The 23,450-nt window shown below is 38.7% G+C and overlaps 1 protein-coding gene across 2 annotated transcripts; it reads left to right on the plus strand.

Annotated features, from left to right (window-relative positions):
- Nucleotides 1-326: 326 nt before the first annotated feature.
- On the plus strand, nucleotides 327-23,018 carry TMEM50A (transmembrane protein 50A). Of its 2 annotated transcripts, none has more exons than XM_082612633.1 (7): nucleotides 327-476; nucleotides 2,156-2,261; nucleotides 3,992-4,104; nucleotides 6,506-6,573; nucleotides 8,640-8,732; nucleotides 11,469-11,529; nucleotides 21,882-23,018. In XM_082612633.1, exons 2-7 carry the CDS (start codon nucleotides 2,169-2,171, stop codon nucleotides 21,925-21,927), a joined length of 474 nt encoding a protein of 157 aa, XP_082468759.1. In that variant the 5' UTR covers nucleotides 327-476; nucleotides 2,156-2,168; the 3' UTR covers nucleotides 21,928-23,018. The 2 variants fall into 2 exon arrangements, with proteins under 2 accessions (XP_082468759.1, XP_082468760.1); XM_082612634.1 differs by lacking the exon at nucleotides 327-476 and adding an exon at nucleotides 960-1,073.
- Nucleotides 23,019-23,450: the final 432 nt, after the last annotated feature.

Below are 23,450 nucleotides of genomic sequence, written 5' to 3' on the forward strand. Positions count from 1 at the left end.
CACCACACGGGACCCATGCCTGAGATAACTGTGTGAGCGACCCCAGCAATAGAAACTTTACCACCTCACTGAAGACGGATACAGAGCCCCAACAAACGCCTTCTTTCGAAAGCTTAGGAGAAAGCAACTTCTCACACCTACCCTGAAACGCTGGACCCAAGCACCACTTCCGACGTACACATGTGAACGCAGCGCTGCGGAAAGTCCCCACAGCCGGCAACCGGAGCATGCTCAGAGAAGTCGGCGCGGTAGGCGTGGCTCTCTCTGGCCCTCCCTCAGCGAGTCCTACTCTCTCTCCGCGCCGCTCCCTCCGCCCCTTTTCCGCATGCGCAAGCGAGCTCCTGGGGCGGTGCTGCTCAATCCGGGTATCCGGAGGCCTGTGGCTGTTTTGTTTTCTTGGCTGGAGCTGGGCAAGTGCGGCGGCCCGGCGCGGCGCGACACCGGGCTCTGGACCGACTGCACGCGCGGGGCTGGACGTAAGTGCCAGGCAGGAGTGGGGGAAGGGGAGGAACTGCCGCAGGCTGGATGAGGCCGGGACCCGGGAGTGTCTGCCCGGCTGATGCTGCCTGAGTCTTTGGGTCCACCCTCTGGGAAGCTGCAGGCTCAGGCTGTGCCTTGCTGTCCACTTCCTGGCCACTTCCTGCTGACTCGTGTCTGGCCGGCGGCGGGAGAGGACGACCGCCTCCGCAGTCCGGACAGCGCCCTCCCCGACACGTCACAGGATCCCTGAAACTCAGCATGCCCCCCTACTTTAGAGCTGCAGAAACTGACACCCCGGAAGGAGTGTAAGCCGGCTGGTTCCCTGGGCCAGGGAGATGGCGGAGCCACAAGAGCTAGAACTAGTTTCCACATCTTCCCAGTCGCAGGCCACTCTCTACACCTCAGATCCCCAGAATCTGGAGGGCGGAGTTTGGGCACGAGTTGTGCGGGTAATAAACCAAAGAAAAACCGATTCGGGGCGGCGTCATTGGGGTGAACCGAAAACAACATACTGGCTTGCCGTTCCTCCCAGGGAAGAATGAAACGAGTGAATTTTCAAAATTGGACTTGTCCTAAAGGCATATTAGCACTGGGTATAATCACAGTTTTAAATTTAATTTTTAAAAGGGAGTTTCCAACTGAATTCATTGCTCTTTTTTAGGATATGTTTTTGAACAACCATGGTTGCTGGCTACAGAGTAGCTTCATGGACAGGTTAAGATTCACTGTAGGAGTTTGGATGTTTGCTTGATTATTAACAATTTACACTTAATGCAGGCTTTTTCATATTCTGAAATAGAGATCCTATGGATGTGTATCAGACCAGGTTTGTATGGCCCAGCTCTAAGGAATGTTTTATGTAAATGTCGTCTATGGTCATTTATCCATGGTAATATAGCAGTGCGTTTTCTTTCTTTCATTTCTTTCCTTCCTTCTTTAATTTCTTCCTTCCTTCCTTTCTTTTTTTTTTTCTTTCTTCTTTCTTTTTTTATGGTCTGAATTAATATTGACTTCAATTTTGTACTTTCTTTTGGCTGGAAAACATGTTAGAGTCACAGATAGAGCTTACTAAAATGAAATGGGTGTTCTTTACATAGAAATGACGCCAACAGACAGACTTGGAGAAGGAAAAAATAATGAAGTGAAGGGACGTGAGGCGGGTGCAGTGTTTAATTTCTTAATTTGAGTGTGAAGAAACATGTTCTATGACAAAATGTGTAAATTGCTAAGAGAAATATTTTTCATCTGAGGCCATGCTTTAACTCAGAACTAAAGTTTTGTCACTTGTCTCTGCTATGCTAGCGCTACTGGACTGTAAATATCTAAGTCACATAATAACTTAGTTTGGAATTAAAATTAATAATCAGTGTCAAATTTTTTCAATATTGGGATGCCCACTTTTGTTTACATTGCTTAAAATATACCAAAACCATCTTTTAAATTAAAAACAAAAAACTTAAATGAGTCCACATTTTGTTTTCCAAAGTTATGTGGAAATTCATCAAAAGCTAAATCAAATATTCTGAAGTATATGTAGCCAGATAAAGTATTTGTAACTTCACTTTTATTAAATTATTCCTAAACTGTTAATTATTTTCTAGAAACATAAGTCAGGTTTGAAGCAAGTCAATAGAAGTACTTTAGTTGGTTTTGTTTGTTTGTTTGTTTTTTCAAGTGACCTGAAAAAAATGTCTGGATTTCTAGAAGGCTTGAGATGCTCAGAATGCATTGATTGGGGGGAAAAGCGCAATACTATTGCTTCCATTGCTGCTGGTATCCTAGTAAGTGTCCTTGATAATTTGGGCCTTCGTTATTTTGGTGTGTTTGTTTTTATGTATTTAAAGCTCTGTGTGATGTCTTTAAGTAAGTGCTATTTATTTTATCTTTGCTACTGAATTTTTTAAAATAAATGTTAATATTTTGTTTTATTTACGAGAGGGTTTAGTTATTCCATTTAAAGAGTTGACATTATGGCTTGAAATTTGATTAGATTATTTTACTTTAACTGCATGAAAAAAATTGTATAGTAAGACAGTATATTTTATACACTTACTCATAGCATGGATTATGCGTCCTCTTACTGAGTACATTAAATTACTAAGAAGTGTTTAAGAAACAATCAGGTCAAAACCATTCAAGAGATATGATTGCATTTCTCCATGATCCAGCGTTAACTTTCTTCTCAATCTCATTAGAAAATAGAAAGAAAGAACTCATAAAAATATATTGCTTAGAAGTAATTTATAGTATAAAATTCTTATTTACATTACAGATCCTTCAAGGTATCTGATATTTGTTTTGTCCTCTAATGTTGTCATATGCTCTAAACAGTAAATTTTAAACAAACAAAACTCTAAGTTTCAATATGTCCTCTTTGCCTAGTCTCTGACAGTTATAATCTATGAAAAATAATTATCCTATATTTTTCCAAAGTAATGTTAAAATAGAAAACTACTGTAGAAATTCTGCTCTTAAAAAAAAAAAAGCTTTGAATTTTAGTCTATGAAGAAAATATCTTGAATACATTGAGCTAAGGGTGAAAAAAAAACAGTGAAAGAGTACTTGCACTAGCTAATAAAAAAGTCATTAATGGAGTATGGATCTGTCTGTAACCTGATAAAAATAATTTGATTAGCCTAAAATAGTTATTTTAAAATGATTCCCTGAAGATGGCAATTCTGAGAGCGAACTAGGTCAGGGTTGCAAGTGGGGATAGAGAAGGGGGTTACTTTCCAAACCTTCTAAGCTACTTGTCAGTATTTGCTTAATGTCATCTTATTGTAAGTTTCTGCTCAGGTGATAAAAAATATTTGTGCAGTTTTAATGTTTTTTCATTATATGTTTGCCCTTGATAGTGTCCAGAACCAAATGCAATTAAAATAAATTATAATTTGGTATTCAAATTGAATTTAGCATAATCTCTGAAACCATCTGTAGACTGCACTATAATTCATCAAAAGGGAAAGCAGTACTGCATAGCCGTTGTTTATTTCACAACACCAAGAGGCTAGCTAAAATTTATCAACGATAATTATTCCCTATATTATTTTGAATACTTTTTTTTTTCATTTTCAATAATATCTTCCTGGAGGCTTATAATATATCGGCAACAGGCCACTCCTCCTGTCAGCTGGAGTCTGAATCACTTTTTTCCTTTCTCCTGCCATGAAATATTGTAACTTTTAGTTCACAAAATTAGATTCCAGACTTTAATATGACAACATAAAATAATGACTGAAGTAGACTTAGAAAAGAAGTGTTAATAAATAATAATTGCTGTGGGACTTTAGGGTATCTAATCTTTCATCAGATACTAAGCCATATACTAATTATATGCAAGAAACTGCTGGAACATTTAAGAAAATTTTGGACTTTATTAGAAGGGATCTGTTCACTTAGATTCTTTGCTTGGTTCCTTTCTTTGCTGGAAAGCAAGATTCCTTGCTTTCTTTTTATCCAGTAAGATATGAAATAACTGTAATTTCTCATTTTTATGGTTTGTTTGTTTTAGTTTTTTACAGGCTGGTGGATTATCATAGATGCAGCTGTCATTTATCCCAGCATGGATGAGTTCAACCACTCCTACCATGCCTGTGGTGTTATAGCAACCATAGCCTTCCTAATGTAAGTGTCATTGTTAGTGACATGACTTACGGATTGTCACAAAAGAAAAATGTTTTACATACAGTTGAGTAGAGTTAAATTTTTTAAGTGTTACCAAATTAACATACGGGACATGGTTTAAAAGTCAAATCATAGGGCTTCCCTGGTGGCGCAGCGGTTGAGAGTCCACCTGCCGATGCAGGGGACACGGGTTCGTGCCCCGGTCCGGGAAGATCCCACATGCCGCGGAGCGGCTAGGCCCATGAGCCATGGCCGCTGAGCCTACGCGTACGGAGCCTGTGCTCCGCAACGGGAGAGGCCACAACAGTGAGAGGCCCACGTACCGCAACAACAACAAAAAAAGTCAAGTCATAGAGAAGGACTGATGAAGAAAAGCAGGAGGCTTCTTTTCTTCCTTCCACCTCTCCTCTCCCACTTCTGTCTCCCAGCTTCTCACAGCTATCCTTTTATTTCTAGGTTGCCAGTGTTTATAACTTTACTTTCACGTCAGAAACCATATACTTTGTCTAAGAGTTTGTTTATTCATCCACCCAACAAATATTTATTAAGCTTTTATATTCCCAGGCTCTGCTCTAGGTACAGTAAATACAGTATATAAAACAGGAAAATCCATGCCTTTATGGAATTTATACCTTAATGAGTGAGGCAGATTGTAACTAAAGAGAAATAAATTAAATATATAACATGTAAGATAATGATAAGTGTTAGAGAGAAAAAGCAGAGGGGGGGATATGAGATGTCAGCAGAAGGTGCAGAAATTTTAAATAGAGTCAAGGAAGGCCTTACTGGAATGTGATTTTTAAGTACAGATTTGAAGAAGTGAAGGACCTGATCATGGATATACGTAAGAGAGGATCATTCCAGACAGACGGAAGAGCAAGCACAAAGGCTGTATGGCAAGGGGACCAGCATGGCTGGAATAAAGGGTCAAGGTCATAAAAGCCAGAGAAGTCTGCGGAACTGTCCAGACTGAGGAGACTAAAGAGACAGGAAAACAAAATGTCCCTCATGGTTCTGGACCGGATCCTTTTACTATTTAGAGCATTATTGGGACAACCGGGGAACTTGGATGAGGTCTGATGGTTAGCTAATGGGAATGGATCATTGTTAATTTCCCGATCTTGATGGTTGTATTGTTCAGTAGAACTGTCTCATTTATAGGAAATATATACAAATTTCTGGGGTTATGGGTCATCATGTTGGCAAGTTTCAAATGTTTCAGGAAAACAAATTTATTTGAACTATACTTGGGACTTTTCTATAAGTTTGAGATATGTATAAAACTGGTAATACCAGAGAACAAAAGGGGTTGTTCATTCGAGGATGTGCCTAGTGGTGAAGACTGACGAGGCAGGGTCATGGCTGTCCCACAGAGAGCTGTGAAGTGTATTCAGGTGGCTCAGCAAGGAAAAAGAAGAGCCAATAGCCACTAGCCCAGGAACATCTGCATTGTTTAAAAATATGAAACTTGTTTTAAAATGTATTTGTTTTATGTACCAAATAACTTACAAGAGATCACTGAAAATGATTGAGAGTATTTTAATCATTCTTTTTAAAACTTAGATTTGAATGAATAAATTAAGACTTTATGTTGTGGTGAAAAAATTAAGGTTAATGTATTCAGTACCTACTCAATCCCTGTGCTAGGCACTGAGACTAAAAGTGAGAAATAAGATAGACACAGCCCCTGTGTCTTTCTAGCAGTAGACACTCACACACAGTTAAATGGAGATACACACACACACACACACACACACACACAGTTTTCTAACTTCTTAACTTGATGTCTTGTGAACAGTTTCCCATGATATTTTAAACTTTGCAGAGGATACTTCTAAAGAAAACAAGGCTATCTCAATTTAGTATTCTGTGAAAGTCAGCAAAAGACTTCTTATGTCTGGAACGTGTAACAGGGATTGAAAAAACAAGATTTTACCACTTGCATCTCTTCATGTTGAGTATGTCTGATGTGTACAAATGGAAAACTAGATAGGACCAAGCTAAAGATCCTTCCAATCTTAGCAAGATATAATTTTGAGAATTTCACTGTCAGATTTTAACAAGCATCAGAATCACCTGAAGGCTTTGTTAAAATTCAGATTGCTGGGGCCCATACCCAGAGTTTCTGCTTCAATAAACTTGGGGTGGAGCCGGGGAATTTTCTTTCTAAAGAATTCCCAGGTGATGCTGATTCTGCTGGTCTGGGGACTATGGCCACTGCTTTACAGGATATCTGGTTGAGGGGACTTGCCTAAGGTGTATAAACGCATTACTCAAGACTTACGAAGACTTACCTTAAATTTGCAGAACTAGCTTATTGTACCTGGTAATTTGATGTCATGGATAATTTCCTTTTAAGAGTCAGAGACCCTGATCTCTTGGTTTTATTGTATTCACACAGGATTAATGCAGTATCGAATGGACAAGTGCGAGGTGATAGTTACAGTGAAGGTTGCCTGGGTCAAACAGGTAAATAGGTGCAAACAACATCTTACTATACACCCTTAAAATGAGAATTATACATGGAAGGGCCACTTGTCTGACTCCTTCAGATCAGAGATAGGTTATAGGTTCCAAGGAGAGGTTATAGGTTCCAAGGCCTAAGGTAAAAGTCACATTTGATCAAAGATTGCCGAATAGTATTTTTAAATATATGCACAGTTTTGAATATATAACCCTGTGCAATAATATGTGGATATAAATGTATACAGAGCACAGTAAAGAACAGTATATAATAAAGAATACGTGTGCAAAATAGAATTTCTGCTACATGAGGCTGTACCGGGACTTCCCTGATGGTCCAGTGGTTAAGACTTTGTGCTCCCAATGCAGGGGGCCTGGGTTGGATCCCTGGTCAGGGAACTAGAGCCCACATGCCGCAACTAAAGATCCTGCATGTTGCAACAAAGATCCCACACACAGCAATGAAGATTCCACGTGCCGCAACTAAGACCCAGCGCAGCCAAGTTAATTAATTGATTAATTAATTTTTTTAAAGAAGCTATACCATATAAATTATTTTCTTCCCTTTTTTGCCAACCTTACTTGATTGAATTAGCATTTTGAAATAGCTTAGGGTCATAGTTTTTTGGTGTGTTTTAAAATACACAACATAAAATTTACCATCTTAACTATTTTTAAGTAGACAGTTCAGTAGTAGGTGCATTCATTTTTGTTGTGCAACTCTTAATCTTGCAAAACTGAATAGAATAATAGAATTTTAGTGCTTAGATTCACCTAGGCCTGCCCTGCTCAACTAAGGAACTCATATCCCCTGAACACCATGGCCACGTACCCAAGGTAGGCAGAATACAGGATATGTGTAGCACAGCTTCCTATAGGGTCCAATTTAGTCAAAGATTTGAGGGGACAGATATTTATTGGGCAGTTTAAATGGTAAACTTAAAATATTATATCCATACAAAAATAAACCTGGATATAGGCAAATTTCAGGTGACTATTTTTTTCTTTCCCTAATGAAACAGGAGAAACTGCAGTAGTCAGCTCTGGTCTATGCTTTCAGACTCGCCTTTGGTTCACTCTCTTTGTAGATCAACTTAAGTAGAAGAGATACAGAAATACCGATGTACCACAACCTTGTAAACTCTAAACAAAGAGATGAACGTTAGAGTTAGTGTTGGTAATAATAAGCCAATAATAGCTCGAGCTAAGACTAGATAGAGTATGGCAATCACATCCATAAATAAAATTTGTTAGCTAGCACAGCTTTGGGGGTCCAGAGCTAGTTGTATTTGTTTTAGTATCTCATCTGTGAGTAACAGCTTATTATTTCAGAACTATTTTATGTTTTGGGTATGAAATCAGAAATTTATAACATTCTATTTGCTGTGCTTTATTGAGCAGGGCAGTGTTTTTATTAAAATGTATTTGTACTAATTAAACAAACTCATCTCAGAATTCATTTTAGGCCATCTGATGACTCCATTTATTTCATATCAAATCTTCATAAATATTGTATAATGTGATTTATAAGTTGGTTGTCTTTCTCTGTTAACATAATTTTAATGCAGCTTAGTCCTAAGTGCCAGCCACACTAAATTTGAATTTGCTTTGCTGCCTGACTTGCCTGAAAGGGAAATACGGTAGTGTTTAGGTTCACATATCACTGAATATGAATTTTTTGTTAAGTATACCTATGTTATTGTTGAAGGTTCTCTTCGAGGGCTTTAAACTTTGGAGCACAATTTCTAAAAATACTTGGAGAATGAGCTTCTAAATATGGTGAAACATATTTCGTGAGATTTATATAGGAAGGGAGAGTAAAGTTTTTCTCAGTGTCATAGTTGGGGAAAGTAAGCATAGGCACTTAGAATATACAGACCAACCAACCAACAGGAAAAGGGCCAAGGTCCACACTGATGATACTCAGCACATTTTTCACTGTTCTTGCTTTAGACTTTAATGGCAACTACACATTTTTTTCTCTTTGGGTTTTTGTCTTCTTTTTGAAAAGTTAATTGAACTGACTGCTGCCACTTGAGAAACAATTCTGTTAAAATATTATTTTCCTTAAGGTGCTCGCATTTGGCTGTTCATTGGTTTCATGCTGGCCTTTGGCTCTCTGATCGCATCTATGTGGATTCTTTTTGGAGGGTATGTTGCTAAAGGTAAGAGAAAACGCAGTTTTTATTTTACTTCAATGGAATACTGAAATTTTGTGTTAAAGTTGGTTTTTTTAGAATAAAGCTTTTTTCATACTAGCAAGGCATTTGTGCCTGGGAACTCTCCTCCCCCTATCGGTATTTGTTTTGTTTGTTTGCTATGTTTTTAGTGTGCCTTTCTTCTGTATTTTCTCATCTAGAGCCTGGAAGGAATGGGACACAGCTCTATACTTTGTTCCTCTTTGCCTTCCAAAAACCTCAAAAGCAGAACACATACGTTGCCCAGCTATTTGGCAAGTTTTGACTTGCTGAATAATATCCAGGCAAAGCTCTAACATCCTAGAATTGAAATTTATTGAACTAAAGCTCCCTGATAATATGATAGCATCTTCTTTTAGACAGAAAAGCAAATTAACACTTAAGGCGTGTCTGCTATATAAGGCCAGTTTAAGGCAAGCTAGGAAAAGACCTGCTTTTGGGTCCCAGGCTGAAATTTCCTTGAGGAACCCCAGAAAAACATGAAATCCATTTAATGTTCTGGGTAAAATTGACGATGCTTATCATAGTAAAAATATAATATTAATGATTTGCCAAACTAGACCAGCAGAGATCTAAGCTAGCTCATATTTTAACATTTTATTTCTTTGAATAAAATGTAATTCTTGGATTGAAATCATTGGTTTCCTGATTTTTTTTTTTTTTTTTGCGGTATGCGGGCCTCTCACTGTTGCGGCCTCTCCCGTTGTGGAGCACAGGCTCCGGACGCGCAGGCTCAGCGGCCATGGCTCACGGGCCCAGCCGCTCTGTGGCATGTGGGATCTTCCCGGACGGGGGCACGAACCCGTGTCCCCTGCATCGGCAGGCGGACTCTCAAACCACTGCGCCACCAGGGAAGCCCATGGTTTCCTGATTTTTTATTAAAATTGTTTTAATCTTACAGATAGGAATGATAGGCAATTTTAAATATTTATATTTTGTCTTTTATTTATATAATTTATTATAAAACCATGTTCCTAAAAATGTAGAAAAGAAAGAAAAGAAAAACTATAATAATCTTTCTACTCTTAAATATTTTGGTATATTTCCGTTGGTATCTTGCATTTTTTAAGTAGTTATAATCATAGTATAAATATAATTTTGAACCTAGCCTTTTGCATTTAACATGATATCATAAGTAGTTTTCTTGCTGCTATAAAATCTATCACCATCATATTTTAGAAACAAAAATGTTACTTTTTTATCATGTGAAGTGCATAATTCTTGTTCATTGTAGAAAATTGAGAATATAAAAGAGCTCAAAGAGGAAACTAAAATTACTGATAATCCTTCTTTCCTAGATACAACTATTAATACAGAGCCCCTTTTTGTAGGAATGTGTTCATCTCATAGACTTTTAAGTTATTTTCCTAAAGGCTTCTGAAGCCAGGTTATGCTTTGAGAATTATTAGCAGCAGATCTGGAATTTTATAAAGTGGCCTTTATATAGGATCTTTATGAGTCATTCTAGTGTTAATAGTTATTTAATGTAGAATATTTAATGTGGCCTTCTAGTAGAGAAGGCCTATACAAACCAGTGGCTATGGTAATCAGATTAATTTAAAACTATTATGAGAAAAAGTTGCTATTCATCTATTCATCATGCCTCAGTTTGTCAATTAGTCAGTGATGATTAACAGTTCCAATAGTAGAAATTTATGAGAATTTCAACTTCAGTTGAGGATAAAATGGGGACAAAATGGTCCTCTGGCAGTCTTGCCCATCTTAGTTAGGGGCTGCTTTCTCCATCCAGGTGTTTAAGCCCAAAACCTGGGTGGTTAAGGCCTGTCAAGAATGACACCTCTTTCTCTCACATCCCACACACCCCAGTCCATCAGCAAATCCTGTTGATTCTGCTATTAAAAAAAAGTGGTCTTGCATCTGACCACTTTTTACCTTCTCCATGGCTCCCACCCTGGTTTAATCCATTATAGTCTGTGGCCTGATTTCTTAAAATAGCCGCCTCACTGGTTTCTGTTTCTCCCCTTCCCCCCTTTAGTCTACTGTCAGCACAGCAACCAGAAGGATCCTATTGAAATGTGTCAGCTCAGGTCACTTTTCTGCTCAAAACCCTCCAATGGCTTTTCCTCTCACCCAGAGTGAGAATCAAAGTCCTCACCATTACTGAGAGGCTCTAGAGGATCTGCACCTCCCAGCCTTCCCCTCGTACTTCTCTGATCTGTCTCCTGCTTTTCTCTCTTTGGCCCACGTGACCATTCCTCTAATGTACCAGACCACTCCCACCCCAGGGCTTTTGCACTTATTCTGCTGCTTTTGCATGGCTCCTGCCCCCACTTCCTTCTTCGTGTCCTTATGCCAGTGTCACCTTCTCATGTGGTTTTTCTGGCCACCTGTATAAAATATCATCATTCACTACATTTCCTATACCTTTCCTGCTTTTTCTCCTTATTTATTCTTGGTATTCTCTAGCTCCGTGAAGGCAAACACTTTGCCTGTTTTATGTACTGCAGTATCCTCAGCACATTGAACAGTGCTGGCACATAATATGTACTCAGTATTTGTTAAATAAATGAAGGAGGCTACCAGCGCTATACTCTGTCGTATGTATTGTGTCATTTAATGCCCACACCAACCACAGTTACCAGAAAAATCAATTATGTTAGGCAGGAAAACTGATATTCACCAGTTTATCAGAAACAATGTATTGAGATCATAAACCTCTAAATATTACAATTACTTTTACAGAAAAAGCCATAGTATACCCTGGAATTGCTGTATTTTTCCAAAATGCCTTCATCTTTTTTGGGTAAGTTTGTTTTGCATTCTTCATCCTATCTTTTTTTAAAATAATGGTTTATTTTATGTCATTTACTGTATTTAGTTGCTTAATTTCCCCCGTCTAGTGCCCCTTCCCCATGTTAGTGTCATAAAATATGAAGAATGAGACTGAGAAAGATATTTTTACTACATGGGTTGGCTTGCTGCCCACCTTGGGAACATACATCGATTTTTTAAATTGCCACCACCTCCCCTTTAACGAAGAACTGTGATTTGTGTAGATTTAGTTACATAACACTGGCACTGTTCATTTAAAATCTGTATCTCTAACAGTTGTTTTTAATGAAAGCCTGCTTAAAATCACTTCTCCTTAAAATTTTGTTTCTGAAGGCATTTTATGGTTCTTACTATCCTTGGTGTCACAAGAATTTGTGCCATTTGAGGGGTAGAGGAAAAGCCCTGACATTTTTTAATCCTTCTGATGCAATGACAAATTAAAAGATTGCTAAGACCTTAATACTTTTATCACTTATCTTTTCTAATGTTCATTCTTTCCTGGACACTTAGGGCCTGCCCTTTCCCCTATCCCTGGCCTCCCACTCAACCCCTCCCCCCCAAAACAGCAACAACAACAAAAACTTCTCTTTATCCTGTGTATCAGGAGTTCTTAACTTCCGTTCCATGGGTAGGCTTCTGAAAATTGGGAACCACCAGGTATTTCTGTATGCAAGACATTGGTTTTTCTGCTTGTTTCTGGGACGAGAGTCTGTGGCTTTCATCAGATTTTCAAAGATGTCCTTAATCCAAAAAAGGTTTTAAAAAAAACCTTTATATCCTGTATCTTCTTTATATGGTGTATATTCTAGGACAGTCTATTCTAGGACTTTTCCTTCCCTGTCCCTTCCCACCCACCTCCTAAAAGGAAATAGATGCCCCATATCTATGTGAACCACTCATGAAATGCTAACAGGTGCCCTTTAATAGTCAGCAGTTAGTATTCACACTTTTTCCATTCTACCACAAAACATTTTTACAATTTTATAAAATCAGTTTAGAAATAAGAAAAATATGAACTTACATGTGGCAAGATACACAGCCTCTTTGGGTCATACCTTGCATCTTGAAACTAGTGGAGAAAACCCAAAGAGTTTTTTTAAAATGTTAGGCCAGGGCTTCCCTGGTGGCACAGTGGTTGGGAGTGTGCCTGCCGATGCAAGGGACATGGGTTCATGCCCCGGTCCGGGAAGATCCCGCATGCTGCGGAGTGGCTGGGCCCATGAGCCATGGCCGCTGAGCCTGCACGTCCGGAGCCTGTGCTCCGCAACGGGAGAGGCCACAACAATGAGAGGCCCGCAGACCGCAAAAAAAAAAAAAAAAAAAAGTTAGGCCATTGATTTTTGTGCAGAAAATAATAATGACCAAAGTTTATTGAGCACTTTTTATGGGCAAGGCATCATCTTAGTGTTACATGTGTGTTCTCAGTTAATCCCCAACACAACTCAGAAGGTCGCTCCATTACTATCACCATTTTATATGTGAGAAACAGGCACAGAGCTCATGTTTGAGATCATGTGGCTAAAATTCAGGCTATCTGACTTCAAAGTTCAGTCTCCAGCTACTATGAGGGTGAAATTTGAAATTTGGAATGAATTTAATTGACATTTTCTCCTTTTGCTGAATCTTCAACCAGTTGCTTAGTATAACACTGTACTTGAAAAATACAAAGTGAACAAACCTCACTCCCCAGGTTATGCAAATTTGGTAAATATGGGTAAGTTTGTTATTTTATAGGGTAAGGTAGCATGTGTTTATGAGAGGGACAGTGTTGATATTTATGATTCCTTTTCCTTTCAAGCTGCAATGCTGAGGCTTGGGCATCTTTAAAGAAGGACCAGGCACCCTGAGCTCACTGCTCCAGTATCTCCACAGGGTTAGAGGTGCTTGGGGGAATTCAGTGGCCCACAACTTCAGCCAAAGGAAGGCAGTGTAACAGGGTCAGAGGCAGGAGTTAGAAAAGCTTCAGGATGGAGTGGTGGGGAGGGGATTTATGAAAACCAGCCAAGGAAGGGCAAACAGCAGCCTTCTTTATTTTAATCATTATTTTCTCTGGCAGAGGTAGAGGATAAAGTAAGTTCCACCTTGAGATGCTGTTTTTGGCAGAGAAGTTACTCTGTCACAGCAGGGAGGAACCAGAGGATAGAGAGAAGATTTGTGGGAAACTTTTATCTTTTCCAATGAGGGAAGAAACATGTTAAGTTCATATGGTAGTTGTCACGTTTCACAAAACCTTGGAAACCGATCAGTGACTTGTCATTGTCTCAAATTAGTTATAATAAATTACTTTTCTATGCAATGAGTTTGGTTAATTTCTCATTTATTACTATTCTATCTATTAAGTCTAAAAACTAATTTGGTTTTGTGAAAATACTGTAAGCAAATCGAAATTAAATTCAACTAATAGACACCATTGTTAGAATAGTTGTAGCAGGTTGCCTACCATTTTGATTTATAACAGAACAGTTCTCAGCAACAGCTTAGAAATTACTGTTTCAGAAACAGATGTCAGTACCAAAGGTGACCATCTGACAATGTAGGAGGGACTGGCTCTTGCCCAAGAAACTATTGAGATTATAGTTTACATCTGGTGACTAGTGTGCTGAAGTTACCACATCTCTTTTAAGCTCTCTGGAGAGTAGGGTCCCTAATACCCAACTTTGGTTTTTCTTTTTTTGCAGCAATAGGTTTGATATTACCTGGAAGAGCAGAGATCAAATCACTTTTTAGAGGTTTATGAAATCCTTTATAAAGAGAAATTCATATACTTCCAAGAGAGGGTATAGATGACTTCCTGGTTGCACTTTTTTTTTCCTGGTTGCATTTTTGTTTTCATCAAAAACCACTCAGGTGTTTACCTTTATAAAGGACTATGAAACCTGTTTTTTTTTTTTATTTTTTGGCCATGCTGCTAGGCTTTTGGGATCTTAGTTCCCCCACCAGGGATCGAACCTGGGCCCCCTGCAGTGATAGTGCAGAGTCCTAACCACTGGAGCGCCAGGGAATTCCCTATGAAACCTGTTTTAAATCAACCATTTTGATTGAGGGTTTAACCTTCAGTATACACTGGAGATTGGAAAACAGATATGAAAACCAGCAGATGCCATTGAAGCGTCCACTCCTCTCTTCATTTCTCCCTTGCACTTACTCCCCACATCCAAGCCCTGATGATGAGTCTGCTTCTGAATTGTTTTAAACCTGTTCTCTTTTTGTCTATTTCCATTGTTATGTTTAGTCATCCTCATCCCTTCCTGAGCACTTCACATCCTTGACTGATACCTCTCTTGGATCCAGTTTTCCTATGTCAGGTTTCCTTCTAAAACAAAGCTCTAAGCCTGTCATTTCCCATCTTAAAATTTTTCAAAACTCGTAGCTGTCTACAGAAGAGGTCACCACTAATGACCATCCAACCAAATTCTGCCCACAATTCTGTTTTATTTAGCCTATACAGTATTTTTTGTTTTATTGAGCTGACATTTAAAAATCAAGAGATTTCATCAAAAATTGGAATTTGGGGCCTTTCTTGAAAAACTGGAGGATCTAACAACCTTGGGCCCTGCTCAGCAACAATCCGCTGGAGCTAAAGTTGTTTCTTTTAATGGGGGATGCATCTATGCATAGTCCCATCTCATGCATTGCCTGGGCCTGAGTACCAGCTACCCCTTTAGTAGATCACAGTCTGGTGCCTGCCCCCTTGACTCATCTAAGGCACCGAAGGCCACTGTGGGCAATTTGCCACCCTGGTCAATTGGCTTACCAAATCCGTCCACTGCCGTTCCTCATCCTCCTTGATTCTTAAACTATACTCTGGCCATATTGGACTCTCCGCTGCTTTACTACACCACAGATATTTATATTGAGATATATATATATGTGTGTGTATACATATTCTTATGCATATAATTCCACTCTGCCCTCTTAAACTGAAGCCTTGAAGACAACTATAGATACTTCCCAAACTAAAACCTAGAGTGTAAGCTCTGTGAGGGCATTTCCTGACACATCCATCTCCTGGACTTGTCCTGAGGCCCCATGGTCTTTTATTCCTCTTTGCCTTTTGATCTACTTTTCCTTTTCCTCTCCCTGAAACATCTTCCTTCATCATCCCACTAGCTCCTGTTCCTCCCAACCTCCCATTCAAACTCCTGCTTATCCTTCAAAACTCATCTCATATTACCTCCTCTGTAAATCCTTTTCTAACACATTCAGGCAAAATAAATTCCCATATGTTCTCTGCTCCCTTAACATGTGATATATATGTGTCTCCCCACCCCCACCCCCTATACTACCACATTGTGTCATCAAGAACATGAGCAACTTGAAGGCAGGGACTGTATCTTTACTTTTATAGCCCTAGCTTCTAGCACCTAGCACCTCAACTTAAAAAAGCCTTGTTGGCCGGGGGAAAATGGCAGCAGCCGTGTGGCTGACAGGGTCTTGGTGCTCTGGCCAGGTGTCAGGCCTTTGCCTCTGAGGTGGGAGAGCCGAGTTCAGGACATTGGTCCACCAGAGACCTCCCAGCTCCACATGATGTCAAACGGCAAGAGCTCTCCCAGAGATCTCCATCTCAACGCTAAGACCCAGCTCCACTCAAGGACCAGCAAGCTACAGTGCTGGACATTCCATGGCAAACAACCAGCAAGACAGGAACACAAACCCACCCATTAGCATAGAGGCTGCCTAAAATCATAATACGGTCACAGACACCCCAAAACACACCACTGGACGTGGTCCTGCCCACCAGAAAGACAAGATCCAGCCTCATCCACCAGAACACAAGCACCAGTCCCGTCCACCAGGAAGCCTACAAAACCCACTGAAACAACCTTACCCACTGGGGGCAGACACCAAAAACAACAGGAACTACGAACCTGCAGCCTGCAAAAAGGAGACCCCAAACACAGTAAGTTAAGCAAAATGAGAAGACAGAGAAACACACAGCAGATGAAGGAGCAAGGTAAAAACCCACCAGACCAAACAAATGAAGAGGAAATAGGCAGTCTACCTGAAAAAGAATTCAGAGCAATGATAGTAAAGATGATCCAAAATCTGGGAAATAGAATGGAGAAAATACAAGAAATGTTTAACAAGGACCTAGAAGAACTAAAGAGCAAACAAACAGTGATGAACAACACAAGAAATGAAATTTTAAATTCTCTAGAAGGAATCAATAGAATAACTGAGGCAGAAGAATGGATAAGTGACCTGGAAGATAAAATAGTGGAAATAACTACCACAGAGCAGAATAAAGAAAAAGAATGAAAAGAATTGACAGTCTCAGAGACCTCTGGGACAACATTAAACACCAACATTCAAATTACGGAGGTCCCAGAAGAAGAAGAGAAAAAGAAAGGGACTGAGAAAATATTTGAAGAGATTATAGTTGAAAACTTCCCTAATATGGGAAAAGAAATAGTTAAGTCCAGGAAGCACAGAGAGTCACATACAGGATAAATCCAAGGAGAAACATGCTGACACATATTAATCAAATATCAAAAATTAAATGCAAAGAAAAAATACTAAAAGCAGAAAGGGAAAAACAACAAATAACATACAAGGGAATTCCCATAAGGTTAACAGCTGATCTTTCAGCAGAAACTCCGCAAGCCAGAAGGGAGTGGCAGGACATATTTAAAGTGATGAAAGGGAAAAAACTACAACCAAGATTACTCTACCCAGCAAGGATCTCATTCAGATTCGATGGAGAAATTAAAACCTTTACAGACAAGCAAAACCTAAGAGAATTCAGCACCACCAAACCAGCTTTACAACAAATGCTAAAGGAACTTCTCTAGGCAGGAAACACAAGAGAAGGAAAAGACCTACAATAACAAACCCAAATCAATTAAGAAAATGGTAATAGGAACATACATATCGATAACTATCTTAAATGTAAATGGATTAAATGCTCCCACCAAAAGACATAGACTGGCTGAATGGATAACAAAAACAAGACCTGTATATATGCTGTCTACAAGCAACTCACTTCAGACCTAGGGACACATACAGACTGAAAGTGAGGGGATGGAAAAAGATACTCCATGCAAATGGAAATCAAAAGAGCTGGAGTAGCAATTCTCATACCAGACAAAATAGACTTTAAAATAAAGACAATTACAAGAGACAAAGATGGACACTACATAATGACCAAGGGATCAATCCAAGAAGAAGATGTAACAATTGTAAATATTTATGCACCCAACATAGGAGCACCTCAATACATAAGGCAAATGCTAACAGCCATAAAAGGGGAAATCGACAGTAACACAATCATAGTAGGGGACTTTAACACCCGACTTTCACTAATGGCCAGATCATCCAAAATGAAAATAAATAAGGAAACACAAGATTTAAATGATACTTTATACAAGATGGATTTAATTGATATTTATAGGACATTCCATCCAAAAACAACAGAATTACTTTTCTCAAGTGCTCATGGAACATTCTCCAGGATAGACCATCTCTTGGGTCACAAATCAAGCCTTGGTAAATTTGAGAAAATTGAAATTGTATCAAGTATCTTTTCCGACCACAACGCTATGAGACTAGATATCAATTACAGGAAAAAATCTATAAAAAATTCAAACACATGGAGGGTAAGCAATACACTACTAAATAACCAAGAGATATCTGAAGAAATCAAAGAGGATATCAAAAAGTACCTGGAAACAAATGACAATGAAAACATGACAACCTAAAACCTATGGGATGCAGCAAAAGCAGTTCTAAGAGGGAAGTTTATAGCAACACAATCCTACCTCAAGAAACATCTCAATTAAACAACCTAACCTTCCACCTAAAGCAATTAAAGAAAGAACAAAAAACCCCCAAAGTTAGCAGAATGAAAGAAATCATAAAGATCAGATCAGAAATAAATGAAAAAGAAATGAAGGAAACAATAGCAAAGATCAATGAAACTAAAAGCTGGTTCTTTGAGAAGATACACAAAATTGATAAACCATTAGCCAGACTCATCAAGAAAAAAAGGGAGAAGTCAAATCAATAGAATTAGAAATGAAAAAGAAGTAACAACTGACACTGCAGAAATACACATGATCATGAGCAATTACTACAAGCAACTCTATGCCAGTAAAATGGACAACCTGGAAGAAATGGACAAATTCTTAGAAAAGCACAACCTTCTGATACTGAACCAGGAAGAAATAGAAAATATAAACAGACCAATCACAAGCACTGAAATTGAGACTGTGATTAAAAATCTTCCAGCAGACAAAAGCCCAGGACCAGATGGCTTCATAGGCGAATTCAATCAAACATTTAGAGAACAGCTAACACCTATCCTTCTCAAACTCTTCCAAAATATAGCAGAGGGAGGAACACTTCCAAACTCATTTTATGAGGCCATTATCACGCTGATACCAAAACCAGACAAAGATGTCACAAAGAAAGAAAACTACAGGCCAGTATCACTGATGAACATAGATGCAAAAATCCTCAAAAAAATATTAGCAAACAGAATCCAACAGCACAGTAAAAGGATCATATACCATGATCAAGTGGGGTTTATCCCAGGGATGCAAGAATTCTTCAATAAATGCAAATCAATCAGTGTGATGAACCATATTAACAAATTGAAGAAGAAAATCCATATGATCCTTTCAATAGATGCAGAAAAAGCTTTCGACAAAATTCAACACCCATTTATGATAAAAACCCTCCAGAAAGTAGGCATACAGGGAACTTACCTCAACATAATAAAGGCCATATAGGACAAACCCACAGCCAACATCGTCCTCAGTGGTGAAAAACTGAAACCATTTTCTCTGAGATCAGGAACAAGTCAAGGTTGTCCACTCTGACCACTATTATTCAACATAGTTTTGGAAGTTTAGCCACAGCAATCAGAGAAGAAAAAGAAATAAAAGGAATCCAAATCGGAAAAGAAGAAGTAAAACTGTCACTGTTTGCAGATGACGTGACACTATACATAGAGAATCCTAAGGATGCTACCAGAAAACTACTAGAGCTAATCAATGAATCTGGTAAAGTAGCTGGATACAAAATTAATGCACAGAAATCTCTTGCATTCCTATACACTAATGATGAAAAATCTGAAAGAGAAATCAAGGAAACACTCCCATTTACCACTGCAACAAAAAGAATAAAATACCTAGGAATAAACCTCCTTAAGGAGACAAAAGACCTGTATGCAGAAAGCTATAAGACACTGATGAAAGAAATAAAAGATGATACCAACAGAGGGAGAGATACACCATGCTCTTGGATTGGAAGAATCAACATTGTGAAAATGACTCTACTACCCAAAGCAATCTACAGATTCAAGGCAATCCCTATCAAACTACCAATGGCATTTTCCACAGAACTAGAACAAAAAATTTCACAATTTGTATGGAAACACAAAAGACCCCAAATAGCCAAAGCAATCTTGAGAAAGAAAAACGGAGCTGGAGGAATCAGGCTCCCAAACTTCAGACTATACTACAAAGCTACAATAATCAAGGCAGTATGGTACTGGCACAAAAACAGAAATATAGATCAATGGAACAGGATAGAAATCCCAGAGATAAACCCACGCACATATGGTCACCTTATCTTTGATAAAGGAGGCAAGAATATGCAGTGGAGAAAAGACAGCCTCTTCAATAAGTGGTGCTGGGAAAACTGGACAGCTACATGTAAAAGAATGAAATTAGAGCACTCCCTAACACCATACACAAAAATAAACTCAAAATGGGTTAAAGACCTAAATGTAAGGCCAGACACTATCAAACTCTTAGAGGAAAACATAGGCAGAACACTCTATGACATAAATCACAGCAAGATCTTTTTTGACCCACCTCCTAGAGAAAGGGAAATAAAAACAAAAATAAACAAATGGGACCTGATGAAACTTAAAAGCTTTTGCACAGCAAAGGAAAACATAAAGAAGATGAAAAGACAACCCTCCAAATGGGAGAAAATATTTGCAAATGAAGCAGCTGACAAAGGATTAATCTCCAAAATTTACGAGCAGCTGATGCAGCTCAATATCAAAGAAACAAACAATCCAATCCAAAAATGGGCAAAAGACCTAAATAGACATTTCTCCAAAGAAGATATACAGATTGTCAACAAACACATGAAAGGATGCTGAACATCACTAATTATTAGAGAAATGCAAATCAAAACTACAATGAGGTATCACTTCACACCAGTCAGAATGGCCATCATCACAAAATCTAGAAACAATAAATGCTGGAGAGGGTGTGGAGAAAAGGGAACCCTCTTGCTGTTGGTGGGAATGTGAATTGATACAGCCACTATGGAGAACAGTATGGAGGTTCCTTAAAAAACTACAAATAGAACTACCATATGACCCAGCAATCCCACTACTGGGCATCTACCCTGAGAAAACCATAATTCAAAAAGATACATGTGCAGTAATGTTTATTGCAGCGCTATTTCCAATAGCCAGGACATGGAAGCAACCTAAGTGTCCATCAAGAGATGAATGGATAAAGAAGATGTGGCACATATTACAATGGAATATTACTCAGCCATAAAATGAAATGAAATTGAGTTATTTGTAGTGAGGTGGATGGACCTAGAGTCTGTCATACAGAGTGAAGTAAGTCAGAAAGAGAAAGACAAATACCGTATGCTAACACATATATATGGAATCTAAAAAAAAAAAAAATGGTTCTGAAGAACCTAGGGGCAGGACAGGAATAAAGACTCAGACGTAGAGAATGGACTTGAGGATCCGGCTAGGGGGAAGGGTAAGCTGGGACAAAGTGAGAGAGTGGCATGGGCATATATACACTACGAAATGTGAAATAGATAGCTAGTGGGAAGCAGCCACATAGCACAGGGAGATCAGCTCTGTGCTTTGTGACCACCTAGAGGGGTGTGATAGGGAGGGTGGGAGGGAGACGCAAGAGGGAGGAGATATGGGGATATATGTATATGTATAGCTGCTTCTAAAGCAGAAACTAACACACCATTATAAAGCAATTATACTCCAATAAAGATGTTAAAAAAAAAGGCTTGTTGAATGAATTAGATAAAATCAGACATATAATGGTTACATGCTAAACATTGGTTAACTTTTTAGGAGGGACATATGTCTCCAAACTCAGAAGTTAAGGATGCAGGGAAGCTAGTGGTAAATAGCACAGCTGAGCACAGTGAAAGAATTTACTACCTTTGAATGATCGGTTTCTGTTCTGATACATCCCATGGGTTTTTTTCCATACAACTCATCAATTATTCTTTGTTGTTAGTTTCCCACAATTCTAAATCTCACAGTCTTTCTTTTACCAAACTCATCTAGTCATGTGATGTTTCTTATTTTATTCACAGAGGACTCATTTTTAAGTTTGGCCGCACTGAAGACTTGTGGCAGTGAAAACATCTGATTTATTACTGCAGAGAAGTCCTGCATGGGTTTGGTTTTTTTTTTCACTGCTCACTCCCAGTCTTTTGTAATGCCATTTTCTAAACTTCTTTCTGAGTGTAGTCTCAACTTAAATTTGTATAATACTAAAATCATGAGAACTCCCTATTTAAACAACAACAACAGCAAAATCTATTGTGGTATGCATTTGATTAACTTGTAAAATGTTAAAGAAAAATATTTCATATGAGAAATTTTTATTACGTTTTATCATGGTATAATTTGTAAGAATAAAAATAAATCACAAAAGAAATTATGGAAACATCTTATATGAGTATTTGTCATATCCAAGGTGCAAAACTGCAGTTAAAGTTCTCTGAAGTTTTAATGTGTTTATTTAAATGTGGCCTCTTCTGTGTCAAATGTTAAATGAAATATAAACATATTGTTGTTTTTAAAAAACTATTCAGTGGTCAGAATTCTTTCTTAGTATACTTTGTGTTTGGTTTATATGGTTATGCCAAAAATTCTGTAAATATTTCAGTGTAAGTAACTATTGAGCATCTCCCAAGGGATGAGTGAACATGTTGAAAGAGAGTAGCCCCACAATCCTGCCTCCAGTCTCCTCAAAAGTGTCCCTTCAGTGGTACTGATTGGGGGGGGAGGGACGGGGGTGAGTAATAACTCAGCTGTGATACCTGGTCCTGGTGGGACGCTGACAGTCACTCCACAGCCACCATGGAAGGAAAGAGGAAGAGGATAGGGACTTGATACTGGTCTTTACTCACATGACTAATTCTGATGTCGGTTTGATAATAAATTGGATTCCATTTCATTGTATTTCTGTACTGAACCACTAAGCTCAAGGTAGACCAGCAGGGTCAATTATAATGACAGATGTTAACTACTGGGAATTCTTAGTCTGTTCCTCTTTGGAATTCTGTTATCCCCCAGGCTCCCCACTTTGGCAAAATGGGAATTTTTTTTTTCTTTAATAAACCAGCTAACTGTGGGATACATGTTCTTCAGAGCTAAAGCTTGAAATGTTTTCTTTCATAAAACTTGCTACAATTAGCCACTCATTAAATGCCAAATATCACTTAGATTTAAATTGTGGTCCTTTTTTTAGTATTTATTTATTTATTTACATTTATTTGTTTGTTTATTATTTATTTTAATTTTATTTATTTATTTGTTATTTATTATTTATTTAGCTGCGTCTGCGTTGCGGCACGTGGGATCTTCATTGCAGCACACGGGCTCTCTAGTTGAGGCATGCGAGCTCAGTAGTTGTGGTGCATGGGCTTAGTTACCCCGTGGCATGTGGGATCTTCCCTGACCAGGGATCGAACCCTCGTCCCCCGCGTTGGAAGGCAGATTCTTTACCACTGGACCACCAGGGAAGTCCCAGTCGTCCCCTTTCTATCTCAGCCATAGTTTTCTCCCAGTGTGTACAATTTGAATGTTGCCTGCTCATCAACTATGCAAAGAAATGGCTGTGTTGCTGTCATCTCACAGCAAATCACTCCTGGTGA

The sequence above is a fragment of the Mesoplodon mirus genome (genome assembly GCF_964341445.2).
Source record: "Mesoplodon mirus genome assembly, chromosome: 3".
Taxonomy (NCBI): domain Eukaryota; kingdom Metazoa; phylum Chordata; class Mammalia; order Artiodactyla; family Ziphiidae; genus Mesoplodon; species Mesoplodon mirus.

Coding starts and splice junctions, on each gene's coding strand:
- TMEM50A (XM_082612633.1), top strand. CDS start 2,169: ATGTCTGGATTTCTAGAAGGCTTGAGATGCTCAGAATGCATTGATTGG. Junction 2,262..3,991: donor CCATTGCTGCTGGTATCCTA/GTAAGTGTCCTT, acceptor TGTTTGTTTTAG/TTTTTTACAGGCTGGTGGAT. Junction 4,105..6,505: donor GCAACCATAGCCTTCCTAAT/GTAAGTGTCATT, acceptor GTATTCACACAG/GATTAATGCAGTATCGAATG.